Source organism: Caretta caretta, chromosome 1 (assembly GCF_965140235.1).
Source record: "Caretta caretta isolate rCarCar2 chromosome 1, rCarCar1.hap1, whole genome shotgun sequence".
NCBI classification, from domain to species: domain Eukaryota; kingdom Metazoa; phylum Chordata; order Testudines; family Cheloniidae; genus Caretta; species Caretta caretta.
This window is the reverse complement of record NC_134206.1, coordinates 274,338,793-274,358,593: the sequence shown is the minus strand read 5'-3', so window position 1 is coordinate 274,358,593 and position 19,801 is coordinate 274,338,793. Positions and strand designations below refer to the sequence as shown.

Sequence of the window (19,801 nt, the reverse complement as noted above, 5' to 3'; positions counted from 1 at the left end):
TCGCCATCTTCCTCATCCTGATGAGTCTTAAAATCATCAGGAGGTAGAGAAATAGTTTCCAGCACGATTGTCTCATCAGGGGATGAGGAAGTGGATGCCAACGGTACTGGGAGCTAGTCCAGTTCCTGCTCCTCTTACGGCTGCTCATGAGAGAGATCCCGAATCTGTTCAGTGCCAAGCTCATTACCAATGCTAGGTTACTTGTGGCATCGATGCTCCCGATTGCCAGTAGATGGAGCCAACTGCGTTGGTAGTGGGGACACTCTTGACTCAGGGGAGAACCTCTTGGGTTCCAAAAGACATGTGGTATATGGTGGAACTGGCTATGTTGGGACACATGGGATCCCACTTCAGCATCTGAAGAAGAAGCTTATTCCTTGTGACCATGGCGATACTGTAACCATCAGTACCACAGACAAAGGTTCAGACTGAAGAAAGGGGAGCTGGGGAGATCATCTGTCGCTTTCCCTTAGACGACACCGCCTTAATTGGTGTCCTAATGGCTGAATCAGTTAGAACTGCCTGGTGTGGAGGTGAAGCCGCTGACATTGGTACCTTGGGCACCAGTGCTAGGTAAGACTCTTGAACTGCTGGTGATGGCAGCAATGAGAGGTTTAACAACTCTCTCATAGCCTCAAACCCCTCAGGAAAACAGTCTCTTGGTACCAGTAATGCTGGAGGTGTACTATTAACCAAGGCCAAGGTTGTTGGTGCCTGGACCGTGGTAGATGGCTCAGGTCATAGCTGCAATTCCAGCAGCAGACATTTCAATCTAGCTGCCCTGTCTTTTTTGGAATGAGTCTTAAAGCCCTTACAAACATCATATTTGTTGCTCACATGAGCTCCCCCAAGGCAACTGGAATGAGGGTCACCATCAAGCATTGCCTTACCACAATACTGGCAGTGCTTGAAAGACGAAGAGTGTGGCATATCTCCGGTACTGAAGCTGGTATTGAGACTGGGTGATGGACCTACACAAACAATTTTTTTTTACACTGACCAAATAATTACTTTAAAACTATACAACAGGTACTATTTATAGATTTCACTAATGTCTTACAGAAGCAAAGAAAGGGCGCTCCAACAATTGTCTTGGGCAGTGGGAAGGAACTAGGGGGATCAGGGGCAGCTCAGCCCTTTATGTTTGCATGTGAGGTGCAAGACACCAGAGGGTGCTCGTGCCACCCCAATGGGTATGGCTCAGGGAAAGACTCTTCAAGAACTGCACCGGAGCGCTCATACACCTACAGTGGAATGGACATCTGCAATCACTCAAAGAACAACAAATTGATTCTGCTGATAAGGTTGATTTTTATTTTTAATAAAGGATAGCTCATTAGGAGAAAATAGCAATTGCATGAGATTTAAAGGGTTGCATTTCTAAGGGCTTATCTACATGGTGGGGTAATGCATCCTATGGGGGTGTGTGATTTTTATTTCAAACAGCACTTTGTTAAAGTGTACTAGGGAACCTTTAATGTACACCAGCAGGGTCTATATGGACCAATTAATGTGAAACACATTTGTGTGCTTCAGAAATCACACCCTGTAGTGTGCATTGCTGCTCTGTGTAGACAAGCCTTTAGTCCTCTCACTCAAATGAGGAAAACTCAGTGTTAAGTAAGAATGTGAAAATATTAAAATATGATAAGCAAAGTACATTGACCTAAAAGCTAGCATTTATGCAGCCACACGTTGTATAGTGGTATAAATAATTGCATAATCCAAGGACAGATTTATCTTAAAGCTATAGATAGAACTGCAACAATGACTTTCATCATGGAAGACATTTTACAAGTACATATTTGCACAGAAATATATATATGCACCCAGATGACCAAATTGAAAGGCTAGTTCCCTATGAAATACCTCTTCCCCCAACTACAAGTACAGTTCAAGACCAAAATGTAAATGTGTGTGATCTGATTACGTTTTTTCCCTATAGATCAATAGACCAAATTCACAGATTATTATGCGTCACAGATTCTGGTGATGCATGGTCAGAAATGGGTGATCATACCAGAGTTTTAAATAATAATGTTTGAGATATGCCGTTTGCCACCTTGGCCCCTGTTCTGCAATCGAATCTGCATGGGTGTGCCCTTGTGCTCAAGCAGAGCTCTAGTGATTTCAGTGCGGCTCAACACAGGAAAGGGGTTCAGCAATACCAGTGGTCTCCAACCTTTTTACGCCCAAGATGACTTTTTGAATTTAAGGGCAACTCAGGATCCACCCCGGCCCTTCTCCGAAGCCCCGCCCTGCTCACTCCATCCACCCCCCCTCTGTTGCTCGCTCTCCCCACCTCATTCACTATCACCGGGCTGAGGCAGGGGGTTGGGGTTCGGGACAGGGTGCAGGCTCTGGGCTGGAGCCGAGGGGTTTGCAGTGTGGGAGAGGGCTTTGGGCTGAGCCTGGGGCAGGGGGTTAAGGTGCAGGAGGGGGTGAGGGGTGCAAGCTCTGAGAGGGAGTTTGGGTGCAGCAGGGGCTCCGGGCTGGGGAAGAATGTTGGAGTGCAAGAGGGGGTATGGGGTGCTGGCTCTGGGAGGAGGGTCAGGGCTGGGGTTTGGGGTACAGGAGGGGGTATGGAGTGGTGGCTCCAGGATGTGGCTCAGGGCTGGGGGTTTAGGTGCGGGCTCCCGCTGGGGGGAACTTACCTCAGGTGGTTCCCGGTTGGTGGCACAGTGGGGCTAAGGCAGGCTCCCTGCCTGCCCTGGACCCACTCAGGCACATCAGCACCTCCTCCCCATCACAAGCTGGGCCACCCCACCACCCTACCAGCCAGTAGCGCACCATGTGGCCATGCTGCTCCCGGAAGGGGCCAATGCACTTCTGCAGACCCTGTGGGTCACGTGGCTCAGTGTGCTGCCCCTCTCTGAAGGCACCGCCCCTGCAGCTCCCATTGGCCACAGCTCCCCATTCCCGGCGATGGGAGCTGCAGGGATGGTGCTTGCAGGCTGGAGCCATGCGCGGAGACCCCTGCCCCTCCCCCACATGGGGGCATGCTGGCTGCTTCTGGGAGTGGCGTGGGGCCACAGCAGGCAGGAAGCCTGCCTTAGAGGCAGGCAGCCCCGATGCACCACCACACCGACTGGGAAAGTCTCCAGGATTGACCAGTCGATCACGATCGACGGGTTGGTGACCACTGAGCTATACAGATTCAGTTGCACAACTGAGGTCTTAATTTGCATTATTTATATGATCTCCACTTTGTCTTATGCAAAATACAAATTCGCAATGTAAGCACGAAGCTGCAGAAAGGAAAGACTGCTCAATTTTGATTGTAAATTTTAGAGGAGAGATGCTCTGCAACTGCCATTTAATGACACCAGGAAGATGTAAAGAAAAAGTAAAAGTTTCATATCATAGAGAAGCTAGAATTTATCCCTCTCTAATGATTGGCAATTCATGTTTACAATAAAAGTCTCCTTTCTGCCTTCTTCTCTTTATTAAAAATAATCAAACCAGCAATATTTACACATGCATCCAAGCTTTAAAATGCAAACTAGGATTGTAGAAATCCTCACTCTCTTAGGTTCTAATCCTGCACTGGCTTACAGAGGTGCTTAATTTATGTTTCTTTAACTGCTTTTCATTGGACTACTTGTAGTGCATAAAGTTTTGCACTGCAGAAGTATTTGGAGGATCAGGGCCTTAAAGGTTTACAGTATAGGGCTAGTTTTACTTTGATGTTTGTTATTTTTCAAAAATATTAAACTTAGTTTTGCTTCAATGCTAATCTTAAATAGGAAAATTACATTTTAATGGCATATATAATGAATGGAAATACAAAATATGGCCTTACTTACAACTGGATTTGTACAGCTTCAAGTGCTGGATAAAAGCTTAAAATACTTTATTTTCATATTTGTCATCAAAAATCTGTTTACCCTTAAAAAACGGAATTCCCTGAAATCCCCCTGCAATTTCTTAGCAGTTGGGCAGGTCTTGTCATTTCTCTATGTGTACAATTTCTACCTGCTGTTCTTAAGGCAACTTTTTTTGAAGTAAGTCTCACTTAGGTTGAAAAAGCTGCATTACCTCCTTTCACAATAAACGCTTTCCATCTAAAATTGCATAGTTTGTTGTTCAGTGCTTTTATAGAAGTATTGAAGTATAGGCTGCCAACTGGTAGAATGTAATGAGGATAAAAGGTTGAGAGGTAACAAACAAAATAAAGAGTGAAATCCTCACTCTATGGATGTCAAAGAGTCACCCAAAATGTGTTTTAAAATTGTGTTAATCTTCTGCTAAACTACATTTTATTAAATATGTTAACGAAATGTTAGCTTGCCACTGATCTTTAAAATGTACTGCATGTGCTTTTTCACTTTTTTCTCCTGAAAGCAACAGGTTAAAATAACAGACAAAATTTGCTTTTTGCTCATTGTGAGACTAAAGAAGACATCATTTATTAGTTCCCTGAGAATGTATGAAATATATTCATCAGTACAGATCAACTACCTTTGTACTTTTTATTCTCCTTGCCTGGCTTGAAGTAACATTTTGTGTTGATTTTCTAAGCATTCTTTCAGTTTATCTTCGGTCAAAGTCAGTCGCTGCTCCAGGATTGAAATAGTCTGCAAGAAGAGGACAGTAATGTATTTTTAAAATATTTCTGCAATATCATAAATGTACACAATGCTTTACACACAAAAACAATGGCTTGTACTGAACAACAAAATACTATGAATGCAATACTGGCTTCAGATAGTCTACCGTTTAAACCCAAAATTAATACTATGGCTTTTTAACTAAGAAGATTGTCAAAAGGCATAAACCTGCCTCAGCAAAACTTACTGGAAGGTATTGTATCCCAGGATAATTATTCATTTACACAAGCTTAAATATAAATAAAATAAAATATTATCCATTAAAGGAACATATTGTTTGGGTCTCCAGCTACAAAAATGAGCACTGTAGAAACAAAGTTTGTTTTTTTTTAAGTACTAAATAAAAGGCATCCTCCAAGAATTCACTTTATTTCTAGAAAGGTAACTTTCTAGACAGCTCTGCTTTAATCTACATTATTCCACAATTAACTTATAGCCCTTTTGATTCTTCTGATAAATTAAGCATTTTCTCTCTGCATTTCTTTCACTACATTTATCTGATTACCCCATTTCAATTAGGTACACTTTTAATAAATTACCAAGTAAAGTGCAATACCTTAAATATAAATTGGCTGGAGCTGAGTTACTGAGAGGAAATGTTGAGAATTTTCAACTGAATTAGAAGCCATTGATTAATGCTGGTATTTGCTCTGTCTCACAATGATTTTTAGAATTATGCCAGTGCCTGGACTCCACCTTGATACCTACAACCTGGAGCCCTCAAGCTGAAAATCTCTATAGTCCTGGAACTACCAAAAGATGGGGATGCTCTTCTCTCAACTGTTCTGCCCTTCTTATCTTGTTCATCCTCTGCCAGAGCATGATTGTTCAAGCTGGAATCTAACACTCTCTAGTCAACAGCAGGCTTCTGGTAAATCAACATTAGCAGTTACTACTGAAAAATCCCAACTTCGCCAGCCAAAGAGTTAAAAATATAACAATAGCCTTTCAAAGTTTTAAAATGCCATTGGCAGTTGCATAACAGGAAAAAGCTTTTTAAATAACCTTCTACATTGACGTTAATGAATTTAATTCACATGGCCAATATTTCATGAGATTGAAAGAATTCAGCAGGGCTCTAGCCATCTGTAAAGTCAGCCCACACATTTTAATACTTTGGGTTATGAGTGTGGCTCCAGGTTTTTTACCCAGTAATGAGGGAATTACCATATTAATTAAGGAAGTGTTACTAGTCCATTGCATACTCACTAAAGTCAAAACATCCAGCTGCTCCACAATGTGCTCTAAAGCATTACCCAGAGCTGGTGAGATGTCTATGCGCTTGTCCACGGTACACACAGCTGGTTCAACCTTGTCTTCCAGCCTCCTTCTTGAGCTTGTTGGTGAGAACAAAGCAGGACGATACCGCAGATCTTCACTGCTCATATCATCTTTGAATGTGGAAACTCCATTTGAAGAGCCAGTTGTCCTTGACTTCATTTAGTTGGAATCATAGAGAAAGGAAGGTATAAAGATCTGGTTTTTTATGCTTCAAAAATATATTGGCACATACATAAGCACATACGAAAGAGTCAGTCTTGCTTTCTGTATAAGGTCCAATTTTATATCACATCCATTCATTCTCACCAATGAGAGAATTTTGGCTGTGGCAGATATATGAGGGAACAAAAGTTCACAGTATATGGAGAAAATTCAGCAATCCTCACAGATGATGTCAACACCAACTACTACATGTTGGGTAAGTATGACTGAGGGATTAGAGGCTTTACTACTGGAGATTAAAGTCAATGTAACTCTTTCTTTAATAAAAGAGAAAGGTATCCTATACAATGAAAAACACCCATAGATAGCTTTTAGCTACTCATTCAGCTACATCTTCCTGGGAAACTGACTTCCTCAAAGAACAAGAGGAGGAAAAGGTTGAAAGGGTACACACAACCTGAATTTGAGGGAGAGAGAGGAGATTAAACTATCAAACAATGCTGATATATGAGCATTGCCTCAAGATCACAGTGACAGTATCAGTTCCTTTCATGCTGCTTTATTTCAGTTTTTTTTTTGCACCCTCAGGAGTCCTAATGGCACTCTCTTGTGAGAAGAGGCTGCAAAGTCAGCAGTCACCAGATGGTCACTCACATCAACTCTACCTGGCTCTATCAAGATGCCAAGGGTCACATTCTTTTAATGTCTCATATATCTTTCCCCAAAATAAACTAATGATAGTAGCCACATTTTGTTCTTACACAAATTAGCCTTGTAATATCCATTAGATTACAAAAGAAAACAGAATACACAAGAAGTTAAAATTGTAACTGCTTCTCTAACGGTTCTTTAAGTCTTGTGAAATGACCCTATAAGCCAAAAATAGGGTAGGAGAAAATTCTGAAATTTTACCTCTCATCCTCCAAAATACTAATAATTTAAAACTGGATATATTTTCAAATTAGAGAATTGTAAAATACATCTTAATTTGTAAAATTTGTAATAATTTGATAAAAAATCCTGCTCAGGACCAATATAAATTCCTAGAACTTATATCATTGAATTGATTTAGTGTCCAATTTTCAAAGCTGGGGCGCTAGGTCTTGATTTCGGCAAATCAACCAGTAGTTAGCTAAAAATTGGATCTAAATCCCATTGAAATGAACAGGCATCTTTACACTGACTTCCATAGGAATTGGACCAGATCAGTAAAAAAGAGATTTAGGTGTTTAAATAGAGATTTAGATGCCCAAATGTTAAGCACCAGAGTCTAAAATTTGGCATTTGGAATGTAGTTTATTTTAAAGTTGTTTGCCAGTCAAGACCTTGCCTGCAAAGCTTGAACCTGCAGCAAGTTCTCACAAGTGAATGTTATAAACTTAGGAGACAGAGTTTATAAAGGATACAGTGTACAGAACTTTCAGTATAGTTTTGCTAGCTGTTACTATCAGATAATCCATAACATTTATACCAGTGGTTCTCAACTCTGGTCCACCCTTCGTTCAGGGAAAGTCCCTGGCATGCCGGACTGGTTTGTTTACCTGCCGCATCCGCAGGTTTGGCCAATTGTGGCTCTCACTGGCCGTGGCTCGCCGCTCCAGGCCAATGGGGGTTGCGGGAACGGTGGCCAGCACATCCCTCAGCCCGCGCCACTTCCTGCAGCCCCCATTGGCCTGGAGTAGCGAACCACAGCCAGTGGGAGCAATGATCGGCCAAACCTGCAGACGCGGCAGGTAAACAAGCCGGCCTGGCGCGTCAGGGGCTTTCCCTGAACAAGTGGTGGACCGGAGTTGAGAACCACTAATTTATACGCATCAACACTATATATAGTCAAGAATATAGTATTCTAGTTGTACATTGGAGATTTTTTTTTTAAAAGGTTAGTATCTGTATTTCTCCCACTTGCTTTTTTCCTTTATAACCCCCTCTTGGACCAGGGCAGATTATAAAGATCACTTAGCAGCCATGGATATGGCAGACTTACTGCCATTCTGAGAATGTTACAAGTCTGCAGCCATCTCTGGTGATCTGATCGCTGTGATGTATGCCTTCGTGACATTACACTTGAACTACTCCAATTTAGCTTTATTTTGGGAAGGGGCTGAACTTCTGCATGCAACTAAAGCAGAAAGAAATGGCTCAATAGTTGTCCAAGGTGGGAAGGGGGAAATTTGGGTTCCCACTTCTTTGCATCGGTTGTCTGTTTGGGCATGGATTCAATTTTAGGTTTCAATTCTAAAATGTTCAAAGCCCCTAACTGACTGGGTCCTGAATATCTCGCTGCCTTCTGGCTCGTATGTAATTTTATGCATAGGTGCCTACTCCATGAGTGTTCCAGGGCTGGAGCACCCAGGGAAAAAAAAATGGTGGGTGCTGAGCATCCACCAGCAGCCATCTTTCCCTCTCCCCACAGAAGCACCTCCCACCTGCAGGTGGCCCCGCTGATTAGGACCTCCCTCTCCCTCCCAGCACCTACTGCCTGCCGTGGATGAGCTGTTCTGGCACGTGCAGATGGCGCTGGCAGGAGGGGGAGGAGTAAGGGCAGGGCACGCTCAGGGGAGGGGCGGAATAGGGTGGGAAGAGGCAGGGCGGGGGTGAAGCGGTGGGAAGAAGCAGGGTGGGGTGGGGCTTGAGAGAGGGGATGGAGTAGGGGCAGGAAGAGGCAGGGGTCCGGGGGAAGGAGTAGAGTGGGGGCAGGACCTGGGGCAGAGCCAGGGGGTTGAGCCTCCCCGCCTCCACCGGCATCTTAGAAAGTCGGTGCTGTTCACTTTATGTATTTTTAGACATGTAAGAAGAAAATGGGGCTGCTGTAGCTTGAGAAGTGTTGTGGCAGAAGGGGTATTGTTCATATCTTGCCTCTGTAGCTTTGGGTATGTGGAATGCCCTTCCCCCAGATCATAAAAGGACCTCAAACTCACTAAGATGTTTTTAGCTTTTTATGATCCTTAGGAAATAGGATTAATAAGGCTCTTCTGCATGTGTGCCAGCTGACCAACTGGAAAAGTTCTCCAAAATTGGTTAATGGAGAAAAATAAGAAACATAAATTGTGGTGCTATGTACCAAAAATCATTCTCATCTTACCACCTATTAATAAAACAGAAGAAAGAGGATTCTCATGTTTAATTATAACAGGAAACGGCAAGAACGTTATTTTTTTCTGATAATGTTTTTGAAAAGCAAATTCATTTTTCTGCTGCATGAGTAATACATCTTTTTATGAGATAAAAGCAAAAGGATTATAAATGTGGTTAAGCAATATAGAACACAGTCCCGGTCTTTTCTTAATGCTTACTGCTTTATAAATCAAGCTTTTTGATAAGCTATTAAAATGATTGCCAAGTAGTTCAAAACAACACACACATGTGCGTGCACACACACACACACACTTTTTGGGAGTGGGGGAAGAAAAATTCTAAGAGTATTAGACACTGGCAAGTTAAGTCTACCCTAAACCAGTGGTTCTCAAACATACTTGATCGTGCCCCCCTTCTTTGTGTCTGTAGTAGTTTATACCCCCTCTCCCCACTATACAAGTACATATACCAATTAAAAAAAACAGGCAACTCTTACTAAATATTAAAAACAGTAAGGCATTGATTCAAAAGAGACATTTAAGTATAGAGTAATATATATTTTAAGTGAGATACTGCTTACTTGCAACACAATGTTGTTACCACTGTGAGGGGTGCACCTGTTTTTTGGAGCACAGCAATTCCATACTGGGCTGTATGCTTGAGACAGCTATCCAGAGATCCCCTTCTACCTTCAATTAAATATCCACACTGCGTCATAGGAAACGGATTCATGTACAGATGGCAATGACTTTGTATGATGCAAGCTTAACAGAAATCCATCAAAACGCACAGCGGCATCTAGAGTCAAATGCACAGCGCAACCTGAGGAATCTGGAGGAATCAGCGTTGCTAGTTATTCATTGCTATGGGTAAAATGTGTGTAGTACGTTTTCCCCCACCCTTAGAGCTTCTCATGCACCCTGCAGAATACTTTCCACTCTGACTGCCCCAGTGTGAGAATCTCTGCCCTAAACAATGACCTACTTGGAAGCTGAGGTTTCCTGTTAGTCTCGGTGCTGATACAACAGATATATTTTTGAATTTCTGCAGACTGTAAGTAAATCAAACAGAAATTTCAGAAACTCCCACAACTTTTGTTACTAAACCCAATACAAATGTATCCTTAAAACTCCAAGGAGAAAATCTGTCAACTTGAATAAGCAGCATGAGGAAATAAATAAAAAAGATTTTTTTTTGTTGATTTAATAACAGAACAATGCTCTAACATTCTAGGACATTAGCAGTTGAACGGGCAGTGGAGAGTGTTTTGCAGCTCAGTACATCAGCGCCTCTGGTCAATTCAACATGTACTGCTTCCTTAGGCAGAAAGTCTTATACTATCTTAGTGTCTTGAGTAGGACCCCTGGGACACTGATATTGTCTGCAAAGACTTCAGGAGATGACATGGCAGGGAAGGGCTAAATAAATAAGTGGGAGACAAAGACTTAATAGTTGTCAAACTTGAAAGGATCAAACACTGAAAGGAAAATAAGCAATGCACAAAAATAAGACAAACCAGTTTTTTTAAATATATATATATATATATATGTATGTATGTATGATAAATTGTGCCCAAAGAATCTGCAACTTAGTTATAAACAAGGAAAGAGCACTGGAAAAAGTTTACAAACTTCAATCAGATAACTTACGAGTATGACTAGGTACCTAATGATTAATGGCATTAAAGACATCTAGATATGTTTCTAACAAAATATGACCCACATCAGATGGTATAAGAGCAGCAATCTTCTTCACTTCAGTGACTGTAGAAATGAGAAATCTTACCTAATTTTCTGTTTGCAGCTTCTCTCCAAATTCATTACTCATGGGCCAATGATTCCCACTTGTGGAATTTGGAGGCAGTCCCATGTTGCTGGAGGCTCCAGGACTAGGCTCAGGCCACCAGAAGAGTTCTTCCATAGCCAAACTCCAGTAACCAATTATTAGAATTAAAACAACTTGATCTAATATATTAAATTAACCTTAAGGCAACATATGTCTGTCTCCTTTTAGAGAAAAATTTCAGTGTACATTCTGGTCATTTACCAGACTGCCAGAGTGGGTTGAATCCAGGGAGAAGTGCTAGCAGAAAGAAAATTATCATGTAAGACATTTCTCATTCCATCGCATAGCTTCTCTACTCCTTCATTATTCATGGAAAGTAGCGAGCAAATGCCAGAAGGGGAAAAAGGATAAACAGAGTTTAATTATTCCAGAAGAATAATAGGAAGGAATGGGAGCTCCTCCCAGAGAAAGCAAGATCTTTACAAATTAAGAAGTTACGTGTAAACCAACATGGTAGCACCTTCCTAGCAAAGGATGCTTTCTGCAGAGGAATGGAAACTTACTTTGCGAAACTTCCTGAGATGAGGGTTCATATACTTTTCCACCCAGTGCCTCTGATGGACTTCTTTGAATAGTTTCCCAAAAACCTAACATGCCAACTGTATCCTTTATGTGAACTGTCTTGAAAGGTAACAAATTCTTCTCTAATTAGGACATTATTTCCTATGCCACAGAGAAGTTATGATCTCTGCTTACTCCCTAGTTTTCAAAGGGATATAAAAACTCATCCCTCAGTCATAAGCCAACCTCTAATGGGAAGTAGAGGGAGACTTCCTCTGCCAGTATCATAATTGCCCACTATGTGGTTTCTTGCACCTTTTACTGTTGGATCTGGTATTGGTTACTGTCACAGAAAGGATACTGAACTAGATGGGCCATGAGTCTGACCCCGTATGGCCACGTTTGCAGGTTTTGCTGTTTATTTTTTTAAAAAAGACATCCTGATAGAGGTATCTAATGAACTAAAATGATGTGTACTAAAAGGATTGAAAATTGTCTTGAAAGCATGTTTGTTTTCACAGTGAGTATGTAAGGGTCTAGAGTGGAAGCTGGGTTGGCTTTTAGCATATTGTTTGTACCTCTCTACCCACAAAGGGCATGTCTAACTGCATTTAAAAACCCATAGCTGGCCTGTGCCAGCTGACTCAGATTCACGGGGCTCAGGCTAAGGGGCTATTCAAATGTGGTGTAGACATCTGGGCTCAGGCTGGAGCCTGAGCTCTGGGACCCTGTGAGGTGGGAGGGTCCCAGTGAGCATGAATGTCTACACCACAGTTAAATAGCCTTTTAACCCAAGCCCCTTAGCCCAAATCAGCTGGCATGGGCCAGCTGAGGATGTCTAATTGCAGTACAGACATACCCAAAGAGGCTTTTGGATGTTATCTGAGAATATCTAATTTTGCATTGCATCGAGGCATTGTTCTATGTCCTCAGAAGGATTTTTAGTAGTTGCATTTTGAGAAACCCACTCAGGAGATAAAGCTGATGCATAGTACCAGCAATCCTAGCCATTGGAAATAATTGACTACTGATGACATTTCAGGAAAAGACTGATGCAATTAAGTTTTAGATTTTAGCAAATCTTTACCATGATGGTAAGATTACAGCCAGAACCATGTCTAATTTGACCTTAGGGTGAACAATTCTCTGCACTGGGATCAGAAGCTTCTCTTGATTTTGAAGAAGTGGTGGTTATGAATCTTTTCCAGCAGCAATTCCTTTATGAAGAGGTCTGCTTCTTTGGACAGGGTACTGATTTGCACGTTGTCTGTGCCTGCGTATAGGTGCGTAATGTGCGATCTATGCTCTGCTGTGACTACAACCAGCCTCTTAAAATTCTGGGTGAAGAGGGTGGATCAAAAGGAAGAGTCTTGAATAGGAATTGTGAGATCTTGTACACAAATGCTCTTTTTGTCTCTGCGGTGCAGAGGATTTTGTTCGTTTGGAGAAAAATTTATCGTGATTTCCTTGGAAGCTTTTATTCCAGATTTTTCCATCTGCCAGAGTAATCTTGGATACTCTTGGTGTTAGTAGCAACCAATGGATTGCTATGCTAGCTTTGACAGTGAGAGTTGAAGGCTCTCTGCAATCTCAGCTACTAATTTCTCTAATATTTCACCCCAATAACTCCACACCAGCAAATCCACATTCACAGGATCTCTCTTTAGAATGAGTAATGGCTATTACTGTGTATAAAATGGCTTCCTTGTAGCCACCAAATTAGAATCCATTGCTCATTACAAATCACATCAAAGGTTTAACCAAGAGAAAACCTGAGATGTCCGAGAAAACTTCAAGCAAGGCTTATACCTCTAGACAATAAGCCACTTGTTTGTCACAATGGAGGCTTTCCTTACTAAATAGATGAAAAAGCTTTCACCTGAAAATCTATAGCCAAGGCTTTGAAATTGCTGTGCAGTGTGTCATCACTCATTTAGGATATGGGGTCCTTTATAAGGAAGTCACTTTCTGAAGGTATGACTGTGTTTTTCAATGATAAAGCTATTGCTGCACCAATTTTAGGCTCCCCAGATGTACACAATTTCTTTGTTTTTATATAAACATTTTAGTTAAACATTTAGTTTAATTAGATGTTCACATTTGGATCTTATGATACCCTCAAAGGCATTAATAATTATTACTTTTGTGTGTGTGTGTGGGGTGGGGTGATGCATATGTGGTAATACCTTGCCTGGCTGTTTACAGTGGGAAGGCAGTACTCTATTCATCTTGGCATGGGAACCACACAACAGAGAGATACCGGTAAACATATCTCAACTGGGAAGTAACTTGCTAGATGGCCTTGGGAGCCTGAAAGGCGGTCTGCCTGCTCCCATCGGCTGGCTAACACCCAAGAAAGTACTGTAGGAGTAACTTAGTACCATTTAGGGCTTTATTCAGTAAATCAGAATCATTCTGAATATGGGAAGAGATTTCTCACTTACCCCTCTGTAATCCCAGGAAGGTGCAATTTTGTTGGGAGTGGGATCCTCATGTGCCTCTGTTCTAGTCACCGATTGCCTGAAGTGCCAGTTTTGAGGAACAATGAGGTGGCAGAGTTTTCAGACCCTACAAAATTACTCAAGATAGTTAAGTCCAAAGCTGACTGTGAAGAGTTACAAAGGGATCTCACTAAGTGGGTGACAAAATGGCAGATTAGAGAGAAAAGATGGGTGAGGTAATCTCTCTTTTTGGACCACTTCTGTTGAGGAGAGAGAGAAGCTTTCAAGCCACACAGAAGCTCTTGCGTTACAGCTAAACGCAGAGTGAAACAGATTGTTTAGCATAAGTAGTTAGCACATATTGTAAGGGACTATTCAAAGTAGATTTCAGAGTAGTAGCCATGTTAGTCTGTATCTGCAAAAAGAAAAGGAGTATTTGTGGCACCTTAGAGACTAACAAATTTATTTGAGCATAAGCTTTTGTGAGCTACAACTCACTTCATCGGATGCATGCAGTGGAAAATACAGTGGGGAGATTTTATATACACAGAGAACATGAGACAATGGGTGTTCTCTATGTATGTAAAATCTCCCCACTGTATTTTCCACTCACGAAAGCTTATGCTCAAATAAATTTGTTAGCCTCTAAGGTGCCACAAGTACTCCTTTTCTTTATTCAAGTAGAGTGGCCTGTTAACACCTCTGCAGTCATAGGACAAAAAAAGGGATTAGCAGGTTACAGATTGTTGTAATAAACCATAAATCTAGTGTCTCTGTTCAGTCCATGATTTTTAGAGTCTAGCAAAGTTATAAATTTAAGTTCCAAGGCTGATCTTTTGAAGGTGTCGTGCAGCTTTCCTTTGAGGATGAGGACTAACAGGTCAGATATAGAGTGATCCCTCTGTGAAGTGTTCACCCACCGGTGATCCAGTGTTTGTCTTATTTTCCTGTGTGAGTTCATTTGAGAGCATAGTGATTGTCCGGTTTCACTCACATAGTTGTTACTGAGGCATTTAGTGCACTGGATGAAGAATACCACTTGTGATAGGCATGTGTAGTATCCATGGATCTTGAAAGGTGTGTTGGGGGGAGTGTTGATCACTGTAGCAGTGAAGATATGTCTGCAGATTTTGCATCTGTTGCTCTGGCAGGGTCTGGTGCTGCTCTGAGTTGGTGTCCTGGTCTATGGAGACCTTGCTTCTGATGAGCTTGGAAAGGCTGAAGAGTTGATTGAAGGCCAGAAGTGGGAGATCAGGAAGGTTTCTGTCAGGATGGGGTCCTCATGGAGTATGGGTTGTAGTTATTTGATGATCCTTCATATGGCTTCCAGTATGGGGTGGTAGGTAACAACTAGGGGTGTGTGCTCAGAGGGGGTTTTATTTCAGTATTGCTTAGTTTTTGTTTCTTTTGCTAGTTGCACTTCAAATTCTTTTTGGCCTGTCTAATTATAGTTTTACATTAAACTTTCCTGAGTTCATGCTCCTTTCTATTTTCCTTAGTAGGATTGGACTTCCAATTTTTCAAGGATGTCTTTTTGTCTTTAACCACCTCTTTTACTTCGTTGTTTAGTCATGGTGGTATATTTTTGCTCCTCCTGCTTTTAAAAAAAAATAATTTGGGGTATACATTTAGTTTGAACCTGTATTATGGTGTTATTTAAAAGTTTCCATGAGCAGAAGATTGGAGCCTTGTCCTGGAGTCTCCAGCAACAACAGTGGACCGCCACTGAATTCCACAGGTGGCAGGCATTAGCCCATGAGTAATGAACTCAGAGAGAAGCTGTGCAAAAGAATCCAAATCAATATTCAAATGGCTAAGGTTCAGTGTCAAGGAATGACACAATGCTATTAAAGTAGTAAGAGAAAACTATTGATTATAAGTCCATATGCGTCATTTTTAGTACATATCTATCATTTTTACTCTGTCAAGTGATCTTTTATAAACAATTTTTTCAATTAACTGCTTTTACTTAACAATGCTGTTTTTCATGGGATGGTTTATATAATGAAGTCTGAGTGCCCCCATCCCTTCAAAGCAGCCTCTTTCTTTAGAGCACACAGAATACTAACAATTCATAAACACAGATAATTCAATTAACTACAAACTAGGTTGGGAAATTAGGTTACTGTTCAAACAACTGACTGCTATGTAAGACTTTAGAGAAATAGCTTGTTTTCAATTAATACAGTTGGACTAGGCAAGAATTATCCATATTTTGAATTATCACTTTTAAACAAAGCTAAAAAGAAAATTAAAATAGGTTCAGTATTTCCATTCACTGCCTGTTAACAGTGAAACTGATTCACATTTGAGCAACTCCATGTAACTGACAAATTAGAAGACAAGGAGCAGAGATAATGAATCAATAGGAAGCTATTTCTATAGCATTACCAGGCGGATGTTTAGTAGGAAATTAAATTTAGACTATGAATGATGTCATAGTCAGCACACCATAATTGATCATCTTCACTTTTTGTCAAGCAAAATGGCCCAAACTCTGTGGGTGGCACTCAAAATCTGTGAAAGGAGCTTTCATGTAACCTGATCACCCTTGCATACCCCTGCATGTTTTCCCATGGAGCTTTGGCACTTATTAACTAGAAATAAATATTGCAAAGACTCTCTTCCCCTCATATATCATAATAATTGATTAAGATGGATGTATTCATATATATAGTTGATCGGATCACGTTCTTGTTTACTGAAAAATAAACTTTAAAAAAAATGCTTTTGGAGAACGAATGGGAAAAACACAAACCCAACCCACACAAACTGCAAAACATCTGCCTTTAATCTTCTGTAAATCTTCACATATAGAAAGCATATTCAATAGCTTCCTGTGGAATATCCTAATCGTCTTATAACAAGGATGGAATTGAAGGTAGAACTTACCAATGTGACAAGCTTTCTAATGAATCCCAAAGTTGGCAAGGCTTGTTATTTAATAATCATCCTTTCAGTTATGAGCATATGGTCTACCTGCCTGTTAACATTAAAATAACTAAAAACAATGTGTCACAAACAAGACAAGCCCAAACTGATCAAAGAACAAAAGCACCACAATCTAGCCTTCCATCTCCCACATACAATGAACAACCCATCAATAAAATGGGCTTATAATGAGCAAGAATTTCAATGGTTTCAGAGTAACAGCCGTGTTAGTCTGTATTCGCAAAAAGAAAAGGAGTACTTGTGGCACCTTAGAGACTAACCAATTTATTTGAGCATGAGCTTTCGTGAGCTACAGCTCACTTCATCAGATGCATACCGTGGAAACTGCAGCAGACTTCATATATACACAGAGAATATGAAACAATACCTCCTCCCACCCCACTGTCCTGCTGGTAATAGCTTATCTAAAGTGATCATCAGGTGGGCCATTTCCAGCACAAATCCAGGTTTTCTCACCCTCCACCCCCGCACACAAATTCACTCTCCTGCTGGTGCTAGCCCATCCAAAGTGACAACTCTTTACATAATCAAGTCGGGCTATTTCCTGCACAAATCCAGGTTTTCTACTACCCAAGATCCATAAACCTGGAAATCCTGGGCGCCCCATCATCTCAGGCATTGGCACCCTGACAGCAGGATTGTCTGGCTACGTAGACTCCCTCCTCAGGCCCTACGCTACCAGCACTCCCAGCTACCTTCGAGACACCACTGACTTCCTGAGGAAACTTCAATCCATCGGTGATCTTCCTGATAACACCATCCTGGCTACTATGGATGTAGAAGCCCTCTACACCAACATTCCACACAAATATGGACTACAAGCCGTCAAGAACACTATCCCCGATAATGTCACGGCTAACCTGGTGGCTGAACTTTGTGACTTTGTCCTTACCCATAACTATTTCACATTTGGGGACAATGTATACCTTCAGATCAGCGGCACTGCTATGGGTACCCGCATGGCCCCACAGTATGCCAACATTTTTATGGCTGATTTAGAACAACGCTTCCTCAGCTCTCGTCCCCTAAAGCCCCTACTCTACTTGCGCTATATTGATGACATCTTCATCATCTGGACCCATGGAAAAGAAGCCCTTGAGGAATTCCACCATGATTTCAACAATTTCCATCCCACCACCAACCTCAGCCTGGTCCAGTCCACACAAGAGATCCACTTCCTGGACACTACAGTGCTAATAAACAATGGCCACATAAACACCACCCTATACCGGAAACCTACTGACCGCTATTCCTACCTGCATGCCTCCAGCTTTCACCCTGACCACACCACACGATCCATCGTCTACAGCCAAGCTCTGCGATACAACCGCATTTGCTCCAACCCCTCAGACAGAGACAAACACCTACAAGATCTCTGTCAAGCTTTCTTACAACTACAATACCCACCTGCAGAAGTGAAGAAACAGATTGATAGAGCCAGAAGAGTTCCCAGAAGTTACCTACTACAGGACAGGCCTAACAAAGAAAATAACAGAACGCCACTAGCGGTCACCTTCAGCCCCCAACTAAAACCCCTCCAACGCATTATTAAGGATCTACAACCTATCCTAAAGGATGACCCTACACTCTCACAAGTCTTGGGAGACAGGCCAGTCCTTGCCTACAGACAGCCCCGCAACCTGACGCAAATACTCACCAACAACCACATACCACACAACAGAACCACTAACCCAGGAACTTATCCTTGCAACAAAGCCCGTTGTCAATTGTGCCCACATATCTATTCAGGGGACACCATCACAGGGCCTAATAACATCAGCCACACTATCAGAGGCTCGTTCACCTGCACATCCACAAATGTGATATATGCCATCATGTGCCAGCAATGCCCCTCTGCCATGTACATTGGTCAAACTGGACAGTCTCTACGTAAAAGAATAAATGGACACAAATCAGATGTCAAGAATTATAACATTCATAAACCAGTCGGAGAACACTTCAATCTCTCTGGTCACGCAATCACAGACATGAAGGTCGCTATCTTAAAACAAAAAAACTTCAAATCCAGACTCCAGCGAGAAACTGCTGAATTGGAATTCATTTGCAAATTGGATACTATTAATTTAGGCTTAAATAGAGACTGGGAGTGGCTAAGTCATTATGCAAGGTAGCCTGTTTCCTCTTGTTTTTTTCCTACCCCCCCCCCCAGATGTTCTGGTTTAACTTGGATTTAAACTTGGAGAGTGGTCAGTTTAGATGAGCTATTACCAGCAGGAGAGTGAGTTTGTGTGTGTATGGGGGTGGGGGGGGGATGTGAGAAAACCTGGATCTATGCAGGAAATAGCCTGACTTGATTATGTAAAGAGTTGTCACTTTGGATGGGCTAGCACCAGCAGGAGAGTGAATTTGTGTGGGGGGGTGGAGGGTGAGAAAACCTGGATTTGTGCTGGAAATGGCCCACCTGTTGATCACTTTAGATAAGCTATTACCAGCAGGACAGTGGGGTGGGAGGAGGTATTGTTTCATATTCTCTGTGTATATATAAAGTCTGCTGCAGTTTCCACGGTATGCATCTGATGAAGTGAGCTGTAGCTCACGAAAGCTCATGCTCAAATAAATTGGTTAGTCTCTAATGTGCCACAAGTACTCCTTTTCTTTTTAAGAATTTCAATGTTATTTTTGTATTTGGCAGTTTACAAAACTCCCTCCCTCACATTATTACACAATCTCGACTATCCTACCCAGTCACATAAATGGCAATCCTGGAGTTCCCAAGATAATGTAAGTCACAATATAACACTTCAGTTTATTAAAAATTGTCCATAAGCTGAATACAAAAGAATGGATGGTATTGTGGGACTTAGGTTAGAGCTAGCTAGATGAAGTGCAGCTGGGTGAAGGGAGGTAAGGATAGGACAATATATTTTGCTAACTAGGTTCATATTTGGGTCTTTTGTTAGATTCTCAGTTGCT

At 41.6% G+C, this 19,801-nt stretch overlaps 1 protein-coding gene across 11 annotated transcripts in view; it reads right to left on the bottom strand.

Moving 5' to 3' along the window:
• The window catches only part of POC1B (POC1 centriolar protein B), a 124,972-nt gene that overhangs the window by 19,542 nt on the left and 85,629 nt on the right, over nt 1–19,801 (bottom strand). For 6 of the 11 annotated variants that reach the window (XM_048835618.2, XM_048835620.2, XM_075124292.1 and 3 more), the window contains 2 exons: nt 5,820–6,044; nt 1,288–4,577 (listed from right to left, as the gene is read on the bottom strand). The exons of 1 other annotated variant lie outside the window; for it this stretch is intronic. In XM_048835618.2, coding sequence (XP_048691575.2) covers nt 4,473–4,577; nt 5,820–6,044 — 330 coding nt within the window. In that variant the 3' untranslated portion in view covers nt 1,288–4,472. Of the gene's footprint in view, nt 1–1,287; nt 4,578–5,819; nt 6,045–9,709; nt 9,960–19,801 lie in introns of those variants that run through there. 4 more of the 11 variants (XM_048835619.2, XM_075124293.1, XM_075124295.1 and 1 more) reach the window with 4 other exon arrangements.